This window comes from Ictalurus punctatus, chromosome 26 (genome assembly GCF_001660625.3).
Source record: "Ictalurus punctatus breed USDA103 chromosome 26, Coco_2.0, whole genome shotgun sequence".
NCBI classification, from domain to species: Eukaryota; Metazoa; Chordata; class Actinopteri; order Siluriformes; family Ictaluridae; genus Ictalurus; species Ictalurus punctatus.
In genome coordinates this window covers 3,667,802-3,678,848 of record NC_030441.2, presented here as the reverse complement: position 1 = coordinate 3,678,848, position 11,047 = coordinate 3,667,802, and the positions used below count along the sequence as shown (strand labels likewise).

Genomic DNA, 11,047 nt, shown 5'->3' with positions numbered 1-11,047 from the left:
AAACTCTGTTCAAGAGCCAGGATATGAGCGTCTTGCTCCTTTAATGATTCAACGTGCAGTTTACATTTTCAGAAACACCAGCCACTGAACCAAAAAAAAAAGTCATTGCTTTCGTTAGAGTTTAGATGGATTGACTCAGATGCGACATAAACATGTTTCGAGCTTTCACCACGCCATGTGTTCACTGCTTCCCGTTACCCAACATGCAATGTTTGCAAAAACACATACAATAAGAGTCCTCATGTATAACTTTACAGAATAAAAGCAGGTAAAACATAACTTGTAGAGAATATTAAACAAATGCAAAAATATAATATTTATAAATGCAAGTGTCCATAATAAATTATACACAGCCTCTAACAGAGGCAGAACACATGATGTAAAAATAATGAACGAGCGCATTAATATAATCCTGCACTACTGTCAGAGCTGCTGTTATAGAAAACTAATCAACACCTTCTGACCAATCAGAATAGAGAACTGTAATGGATTTATTGCTTTATTTTATTGAAAATGAACAATCATATTCAAAATTCCAAATCAGGAGTCAGACCACAGACAGATACAGTTAACAGAGACATATTTATCATCATTATACACACACACACAATATATTAGAACAGTAAAAGATAAAACACCACACTGAAGACACTGTAGTTGAAATAATTTGAAAATATATGTTGAAATTGATTTGGCTTAAAAAAATTAAGCCAAAAATTATTTGAGCTTTAATTGTAATATTTTAAGACAAATTCCAAACCCACAGATAAACTTGGATTTATGAGGTTCTATCTGCCGGCCAATCATAATCCAGGCTGAATATGGGATGAACACAACATAGGCAGCCTTAACCAATCATGTACTGTATGTTCTAATGGATTTTAAATATGTTAAATGTTTTAATGAAATTTCAGGGTTTAGAAACAACTTCAGATTTTAAAGAGTTTAATGTGTATTTTACATCTTCGAATACAAGCAGAAAAATAAAATTCCTTCAAAATATTATATTTTATTTTTATATAGTGTGACCTTAACAGGTTTAAAATGTTGTTCTGTACTGTCTTTATTACTGTTTATTAGTTATTTAATGAGACGTTGCTTAATATGAAACAAACAGATAGAACTTCATTATGCTAAGGTTTCTTGTCTGACAGTTAATTTTTAACATTTATTTTTAACTATTGTAAAATCAGTTTTAATTAATACATTAAAATGACTGTTGCTCAGTCATCTGTCTTACTAGCACACAATCCAGCTGCACAAAAACAATGTGGCAACGTGCAGGAATTTTACATAAAACACTACACACTTTATTTTGGATCACACAATCTCACAGTAGAACCAAACCAGTAGAGCCTAAACCCAGCGTATAGAGGCTGAGTGAATGTGGTGTGGACTCTGTGGAGGAGTCTCATGTCAGAGATGCTGTAGAAGGACAGACTTCCTGCACTGTGATCCACATACACTCCTATTCTGGAGGATGATGGAACTCTGAGCTCAGTTTTAATGTTGTTGTGATAGAAATAGAGAGAAGAAGAGCACCGCAGACTCCAGGACTGATTGTTGCGTCCTAACCCACACTCTTTACCCCGTTCTTTCCTCCTGATGTTTTTATACGACACCGAGATGGACACATCAGCACCGCTCCACTCCACCTCCCAGTAACAGCGTCCACACACACTCTCCTTACACAACACCTGACACAAGGAGTCAAATCTCTCTGGATGATCAGAGTACTGCAGCTCTCTCCCACTGTTTGTCACAGTTCTGTTCATCTCAGAGAGAATGAGGTTACGATGTGCCGTGTTGGGATCAAGAGTCAGATAACAAAAATCTAAAATAAAAGAGAAAAACAAACTGAACAATGTGAACAATGTTGGGTTTCATTCACAGAATATATTTATGTGAAGAGTGAGACAGCTGTGTGTGTGTGTGTGTGTGTGTGTGTGTGTGTGTGTGTGTGTGTGTGTGTCTGTTTGTAATTATCACTTTATGAGGACATCATCATATTTACACAGCAACCTTGTGGGGACCAAAAACATTATGACAAAAATCCATGTCCTGACAAGGGTGATGCATTGAAACGAACTTTTAACTTTGCCCTATAACTGGACAGTTTGTGTGTGTGAACAGTTTGCTCTATGTTACTCCCTTTAGTCTGGAACTAGTATTTCTTTGGGGCTGGGCTTGGTCAACTGCTTCACACACTCTGCAAGTCTAATTTCTGCAAATTATGGTACCACCTACTTAGTAAAGGACTGTGGGTAATCTGCATATGTGCATTACCTTTATTACCTATTAGCGGATTAAAAAGCCTTAAAACAATGAGGTAAGATGTTTAAAGTTTTGTTCAATTAGGCATTAATATTGATATTTGATTATAAGTTATAATAAACAGAAAATGATTGGCAATTTAAAAGCCTAATTAGACTGTTAGAAGGCTATATTGTTAGCATAAGCTAAACATTAATAAGTCAGACAGTTAGATAGTTATCATGTATTCCAAATAGTTATAATGTCCTAATAGTAATTAAAGTTTCAATCTTTAAATTGTCGCACAGCTTGTGTTTCAAATTATGCTTTTTAAAAATCTCTAAATAGTCAAACGAAATCCCTAAATCGGGTTATGGTGGAGTGTAGTTTTTTGGCTGCACTAATAGTTCGTAAACAACACACAGGAAGTAGGAAAAGAACTACAATCCCCATCTGCCCTGGCTGCCACAGGCTAATAGCACTAGCTGCTTTCCATTGCCCTAATGAGGGATTCTACTGCTGCAACAAGGCCAAATACAAGGAAAGGTAAGTTTTTTGTTGTTGTTGTTGTTTGTTTTTTTTTTTGCAGTTTAGAAGTTTGTAATTTTATTTCTGTGCTTTAAGACCTTATTTATAATTTAATCGCAATACTAAAGTAATTGTTATGCTAGCGGACTTTACTAGCCAGCGTTAGCACACACCTTAACCAATCTAGCACATTAGTAAGTACAAAAAGTTAATAAAATAAAGCTAATTTATTAAATCGGCTTCAGTAGTTGGCATGTTATGTGAATGTTTGGTGTTATACCGACTTCTTTAACTAGCTTCACCACATAACGGATAGTTAGGTTATAAATAGCAGTGTCAGGCTTCCTAAATAGATATTGATCTGAGCGCTGGGTTGAGTTTAAAGCCTGTGAAATTGAAGACAGGCTGGACAGCAGTCTGGACCAAGCCCAGCTCATTAGTTCCAGTTATTAGTTTGTTATTCACTTTTGTTGCACAAATGTTGTGCTTGTGTATTGACAATAAAATTACCCAAATTATTGTTTATCTAGTCTGCTTCAGCTATTTTACTGCCATGTTTAAGCATGAACTACAAAACAATGTGTGTGTCTGAATGCATCATAATTATCCCAAAGTCTACCAAAGTATCCCATATCTAACCGTGAAATCATAAACTTAATTTCTATAGTGAAATGATAAATGTTTTTGTTGTATTGAACAGCATATTTGCTTTCTGTTGCATATTCCTCTTTTAGATTGAACTAAAATTTTGCAAATGTCTATTAAATTTTCACATTAGGGAGCAGGATACTGCTGAGAGCAATGGCCAGGAGAAACCGCAACCATCACAGTCTACACCTTTTCTGGATCATAAATATCAGAATTGTGAAGTTTGCTGCCACTTTTACTCCTGCCTTTCAATCACACCCCTCCATAATTTCCAACTCAAGCATCAGCTGAGACTGAGTAGGTTCCCTACTGCATCTTCTACAAGAAGACTGAGTACTCTTAGTTACTATTTGGTACATATGCACAAATAGCAGTCAGAGTTTTCATTCTTGAGACTTGAAATGTAAGTTCCAGTCTGTAAGATGCCAGAAAATAATTACTGTTGGGTGTAAGGGTGTGTGTTTGCTATGTAACTAATGTTTATTCTTATATTTCGGTAAAACATCCACTCTGAAAAAGAGGAAGGCTTGGGAAGTAAATGAGGTCCATGCAGTGGCGAGACATATATGAAGACCTTCATCGTGTAATGTCGTGTCCCACGGAAGTTGGACTGTGAAAACTGCATTAGATCTGAGCCTTTAGCTCTTAAAGATAGAGACTGGCAAAATGTCAAATTCTATGTCTATTTCCACAGCTTACTGTTTCTGGAAACATTATCTGTGCTAATTAATGTGCAGTGTAAAACGTGTAAGGTGATTGTAAGAGTCAAACTTCATCCGTAGACTGATGGTATTTAGGTTGTTGAAATTATTATTGGTGCTTCTAATACTTTAAAGCAATTTGTTTGTAAGTGGTTAAATATGCAGTAAAAGCTAGTCAAGATTGCTTAATTATAGAATGCTCACAGTGTTCATTGTTACTGAGCATATTTATTTACTTTTGGATGTTGATGTAATTTTTAGTTTGTACTTTCAACGAACACGTACAAATAAGAAGTGTGCTTAACAGCTTTGTAGTACTCTAAATGCGTCAATGTTCATTCATGGCACATGTGAGCTTAGTAGTTGTGCGCTTTAACGGGCAAAAAAATGTTGACTTTTACAGTAAAGAAGCTCAAGACTCAAGTTGTCTTTATAATGTTGAATAGACAAGGTTTTTTCATTTTTTGATAGCCTTATTTGTGAAATATGCAATAAATGAAAGTGACATTAAGAGTTCTTGGTATAAACAATTAAGAACAATTCTTCATTATAATTTCATGAGAAGCATAAACCTTCAAATAGAGAAAATTCACATCATATCTACATTACAGACAGCCTTGTAAATAGGACAGAATTTGTATGTAATTTTGTATAAATTATTATAAAGTTAAATTCACAACTTTGTTTTTTTAAAGCCATGTCCCCTTGTTGTTATATAAACTGATCTGTGTGTATGCAAATTAGCTATCTAGTGATGTCCCCATTACAACATGAAAACCAGTTTCTTTTCTGGTATGTGGTGTGTGTGTGTGTTGTATGTGGTGTGTGTGTGTGGCGTGTGTGTGTGTGTGTGTGTGTGGCGTGTGTGTGTGTGTGGTGGTGTGTGTGTGTCTGTGTGTGGGTTTGTGTGTGTTAGACGTACATTTCAGAAAGTCTTCTCTGCTCTGTGGCTCTGATGGTGAAATGATCTGAACAGCTGCAGCTGTGGAGAGAAAAATGGAAATGAAGACAAAAAGCATCATCCGGTTGTAAAAGATGGAAACAGTTGAAAGTGATACAGTCAGTTCATTCATTTTAAATCAATATTTTAGTTAAACGTGTCAGGTGAGTAAACTGTCTGCAGAAAAGAAAGAGGAGCAGTGCTAAGAAATAACATTTCACAGAGCGAGTAAAGACGTCCATCGTGGTGTTTCTCCAGCAGGAACAGCTCCTCTTACCATGTGGTGGGATTTTGTTGAATTCCTCCTCACAGAATTCCTCGAGTCTCTTCTTCAGATCTGAGAGAGAATTCCTCACTCCATCAAATGAGAGATTTTGATGGACAGTGATGCTGGATGTGTGAAACTCTGGTATGTCTAATGGAGGAGACCGACATCCAGAAGCTAAATCCTACAGAAAGCAAATAAAGCTTCAGACAAAGATAAACAGCACGCACAAACAAAGTGTTTTGGAAAGTAAAAGAAATTAAGAAGGATTTTGTAGCACAGTGTTGCATCTCTCAGTTCGTCTTTCTGCAGAATTCATGATTTTTTTTAAAGTGGTCATATTTACATCCATCAGTGTTCTGTCACTACATTACCCAGCATGCATTACACAAACACACCATATATTTTATTGTTGCTTTAACGAGAGGTGTTTTAGACAGTGTGTGAGGAACAGCTGGCTCTGTAGATCAGACAGTGAGTGTTACCTGGAGGAAGTGGATGTGATCGTGTGTGTGTGAAAGCTGCTCCAGCTCAGTGACTCTCCTCTGAAGATCAGTGATCTCCTGCTCCAGTTGCTCCAGGAGTCGTTCAGCTCGACTCAGTTCAGCCTTCTCCTGAGCTCTGATCAGCTCCGTCACCTCCGAGCGCTTTTTCTCCATGGAGCTGATCATCTCAGTAAAGATAATCTCACTGTCCTCCACTGCTGTCTGAGCACGGGACTGTTAGGACACACACACACACACACACACACACACACACACACACACGCACACACTTCCCTCTGTTACTGGGACTCTGGAAGACTGGTTGTTCATGTTGTGTGTGTTTCTAGGAGCAGCTCTGTCTCTGATCACTGCTCACCTTAATTGTGTTCACAGTCTGTTTCAGCTCCTGCACCTTCTTCTGCTTCTCTTGGATTCTCTGCTGGGATTTCATCTGCTGCTCCTTTAACTCACTCTGAGCACAAATCACTTATATTCAGCTGGTTATAAATGATGTGTGGGTGAATATTAACGGCAGCTAAATGGTTAAAGTTCACAGTCTTGTGTGGAATTGTTTAAGTTGTAAAACTGGTGTTCAGCTGCTCCAAAGTTCACTGACTGCTCTATCGTGATTATGACTAACACTGAGTGAGGAGGACAAATTCATTTAACACTTTGTGTAAACACAACACACTGGAATGTAATACACCATTTTAAAATCTTTCTGATGAACTGAACCATTACAATCACAATTTAAATCTGATAACTGACTAAAGCAGCTGATTCTAGATAAGAAAAATAATTCAGATGAATCCGTTCTGAAAAGATTTCTAGTTCTCACCTGTTTCTCAGTTCTCGCTGCTGAAAGTGATACAGCGTCATGTCCTTTGTGATTCTCCAACATGCACAAAGAACAAATACACCTTTGGTCAGTGCGACAGTAGATCTCGATCAGTTTGTCATGTTGAGAGCAGATCTTCTCTTGGAGCTTTGAGGAGGCTTTGATTAATGTGTGCTTTTTCAAAGCAGAAACTTCTAGATGAGGTTTCAGATGAGTTTCACAAAAAGAAGCCAGACACATCAGACAGGACTTGACGGCTTTGTATTTCCTCCCGGTGCAGAAATCACACTCCACATCTCCAGGTCCAGCGTAGCAGTGAGCAGGAGAAGCAGCTTGGACTTCAGTCTTCTTCAGTTTCTCCACCACTTCAGCCAGCATGTTGTTTCTGCGTAGAACAGGCCTCGGAGTGAAAGTGTCTCTGCACTGAGGACAGCTGTAGACTCCCTTCTGATCCCCCTGATCCCAGTAGCCATTAATACACACTTTACAGTAAGTGTGACCACAGGGGATAGCCACCGGATCCTTCAGGAGATCCAGACACACTGGACAGCTGAACTGATCTACTGAAAAGTGATCTACTGAAATACTGGCCTCTGCCATTTTCCTGAACTCACACGCTGAGAGGGAGAAAGAGAGATGAATTTTGTTTTCTCTGAAATGAGGAGTTACTTCCTGGTTCTCTGTGTGTGTGTGTGTGTGTGTGTGTGTGTGTGTGTGTGTGTGTGTGTGTGTGTGAGTGTGAGTGTGAGACAGAGAGACAGAGGAGGAGCCCAAACAAGGAGAGGTTATGAATATTTCTCTGTGAAACATTTATTCTCGCATCCGTGCATAAATATAACCCATGTAGCTACACTTATTAGGATTATTTAACTCAGACCCCCTGCACTGACACCCCACCACCCTGCAGAGACACACTCACACCTATACACTAATTCCCACAGGGATCGAACTCATGTCCATTATTCAGTTCTTTATATGTGAGAACACACAGGTTCCAAACTAAACTCTCACATTGCTTTTACTCGACTTCTCACCTGTGAACATCCTGAAGTGCTGAACTACTTTATCTTTCTCTGCTGCTGCTCCACTGCTCACCTACACCAGTGTGTTTTTTTCCTCAGAGATTTGTGATTGTCACTCATAGGCACTGCTCATGTGTTTACAGTAGATGTAATCTTTTCCTCTGTCACAGTGCTATGTCCACTGAACATATGATGTTTGAAATGATGGACTCCTTGTCACAAAATGGAGGTTGAATCGGCTGCAAGTGCAGATTATTAAAGTTTAATCAAGACCTAAGCAAAATACAAAATAGCATAGAGGCAAAACACTGTGGCAAAGACTAAACATAAACCTACGAACAATACATAGCAACAGAGACAAAAGTAAAGAAAGACAAACGTGAGACAAAGAGTGCAGTGAAAACTGGCTATATACACACAAGTGCTCAATTAAGAAGAACATGATTCAGGTGCAGGTGGTTATGTGACTGTGATGCAGTGGCTGCTGGGGACTGTAGTTCAGAGCTACTTCTCTGATTTCATGACAGACCCCCCCCCCCCCCCAGCAGGACAGGAAATCAGAGCGACGTCCTCAGCAAGACAGGAAGGCAGAACTTGTTTGGTCGTGACGTCGGTTTCAGGCATGAACTGGCCATGCTTTCTGAGGTTCAGGTGTAGAGCTGTCTCTTCTGCACCATAAAGAGATGACATGATATCCCCAGCCTGGCTTGAATATGGAGCGATGGCTACTGCACAGCCAGCGGGAGGAACAAAGCTCACGGCGGAGCCTGAGGAGGAAGCAACATTCCCCATTACACTAGAGGGGCGAGTGCTGCTCTCCACGGGGGGAGCGAGGTCAGAGGGAAGCTCCAAGATTTCCGCAAGGCCAGAGAGGGGAGCGAGGTTCTCCGCAAGGCCAGAGGGAGGAACAATGCTCTCCACAAAGCATGAGGGGGGAACGATGCCCTCCGTGGAACAGGAAGGAGGGATTTTTTATTCTTGAATTCAGTTTCTTTGTAAAGCGCTTTTTACAATAGACATTGTCCCAAAGCAGCTTTACAGAAATATCAACACTGTATATAGATATTAAAGGTGCGAATTTATCCCAACTGAGCAAGTCACTGAGTGAAGACAGTGGCAAGGAAAAACTCCCTAAGGTGTTAAGAGGAAGAAATCTTGAGAGGAACCAGACTCAGAAGGGAACCCATCCACATCTGGGTAACAACAGATAGTGTGAAAAAGTTCATTATGGATTTATATGAAGTCTGTTTGGCCTTAGAAGCAGCCGTAGTCCCAGCAATCTGGAATTGGAGTAGATGAGAGCTCCATCCAGAGGTAGGACATCCGAAACGGATCAGGCAGGTCCGGAGAGCAGAGAGGATCAGGATCTCTAGTATCTCCATAAAACCTGGCATGCTGGACGAGATCCACAGTGGGTGAGTGAGGGTGGGAGATGGTTCCCACCTGGTTGGAGGACTCCATCTTCAGCTTTTCCCTTTCGTACAGGGTCTCTTGGACCCTGATAAATTCTGCTGCATCAAGGTTTCACGAAATGGAGGTTGAAATGGATGCAAGCACAGATTTTTAAAGTTTAATAAACAACAAAACAAAATACACAAAGACACTATGACATAGAGGCAAAACACTGTGGCAAAGACTAAACAAAAACCAAAGAACCAAAACATGGCAACAGAGACAAAGGTATAGAAAGACAAACGTGAGACAAATAGTGCAGTGCAAATTGTGGCTATATACACAAGTGCTCAAATGGGTGTAATATCTTGTTCGCCCTCAGAACTTGACAGGGCTGGATCTGAAAATATGCCAAGATGCATTTTTTCCTCCTCAAAGTGCTGGTTGTGATTAAAGCTGTCACTATCAGCAATGCTGACCATCTCAATTGAACTGATCATTTCTGTGTTCGCTACCATCTTTTCTGCCCTTTACACTCTGCCCAAATTGCATTGTACTGCTCCTATGGTCTTTGGATGTCATCAAGCTACTGTACTGGTGTCTCTGCAAATAATTTAATAAATTATGTTTTTCAGAACATTTCCAGATTTTACCTGTTTTCAGAACTATTTCCAGTACTACCAGTGTCAACCATATAACTTGATTTGGTACTTCACTTATCTTTTTGGAGGACATATTTGCCAGAGGTTTAAAGGCTGACAAAACACACACACACACACACACACACACACACACACACACACACACACACACATATATATACACACACAACATGAACAACCAGTCATCCAGAGTCCCAGTAAGAGAGGGAAGTGTGTGTGTGTGTGTGTGTGTGTGTGTGTGTGTGTGTGTGTGTGTGTGCGTGTGTGTGTGTGTGTGTGTGTGTCTGTGTGCATCCTAACAGTCCCGTGCTCAGACAGCAGTTTGTGTGTGTGTGTGTGTGTGTGTGTGTGTGTGTGTGTGTGTGTGTGTGTCCTAACAGTCCCGTGCTCAGACAGCAGTGAAGGGCAGTGAGATTATCTTTACTGAGATGATCAGCTCCATGGAGCTGTCTGATCTACAGAGGCAGCTGTTCCTCACACTCTCTCTAAAACACCTCTCGTTAAAGCAACAATAAAATATATGGTGTGTTTGTGTAATGCATGCTGGGTAATGTAGTGACAGAACACTGATGGATGTAAATATGACCACTTTAAAAAAAATCATGAATTCTGCACAAAGACTGTGCTACAAAATCCTTCTTCATTTCTTTTACTTTCCAAAACACTTTGTTTGTGCGTGCTGTTTATCTTTGTTTGAAGCTTTATTTGCTTTCTGTAGGCTTTAGCTTCTGGACGTCGGTCTCCTCCAATAATCAGACCAACATTTCACACATCCAGCATCACTGTCCATCAAAATCTCTCATTTGATGGAGTGAGGAATTCTCTCTCAGATCTGAAGAAGAGACTCAAGGAATTCTGTGAGGAGGAATTAAACAAAATCCCTCCACATGGTAAGAGGAGCTGTTCCTGCTGGAGAAACACCATGATGGACGTCTTTACTCGCTCTGTGAAGTGTTATTTCTTAGCACTGCTCCTCTTTCTTTTCTGCAGACAGTTTACTCACCTGACACGTTTAACTAAAATACTGATTTAAAATGAATAAACTGACTGTATCACTTTCAACTGTTTCCATCTTTTACAACCTGATGATGCTTTTTGTCTTCATTTCCATTTTTCTCTCCACAGCTGCAGCAGTTCAGATCATTTCACCATCAGAGCCACAGAGCAGAGAAGATTTTCTGACATGTACGTCTAACACACACACACACACACACACACTGACACACACAGACACACACACACACACCACACACATCACATAAACACACACACACACACATACACACCACACACACACCACACTTACACCACAT

The 11,047-nt window shown here is 39.8% G+C and overlaps 1 protein-coding gene across 1 annotated transcript; it reads right to left on the bottom strand.

Annotated features, from left to right (window-relative positions):
- Positions 1–486: 486 nt before the first annotated feature.
- Positions 487–7,355, bottom strand: LOC108258555 (E3 ubiquitin/ISG15 ligase TRIM25). Its single transcript, XM_017457262.3, has 6 exons — positions 6,659–7,355; positions 6,197–6,292; positions 5,821–6,054; positions 5,348–5,519; positions 5,053–5,112; positions 487–1,834 (listed from the first exon to the last, which is right to left on the bottom strand). Exons 1-6 carry the CDS (start codon positions 7,256–7,258, stop codon positions 1,311–1,313), a joined length of 1,686 nt encoding a protein of 561 aa, XP_017312751.1. The 5' UTR covers positions 7,259–7,355; the 3' UTR covers positions 487–1,310.
- Between the last annotated feature and the right edge of the window lie 3,692 nt (positions 7,356–11,047).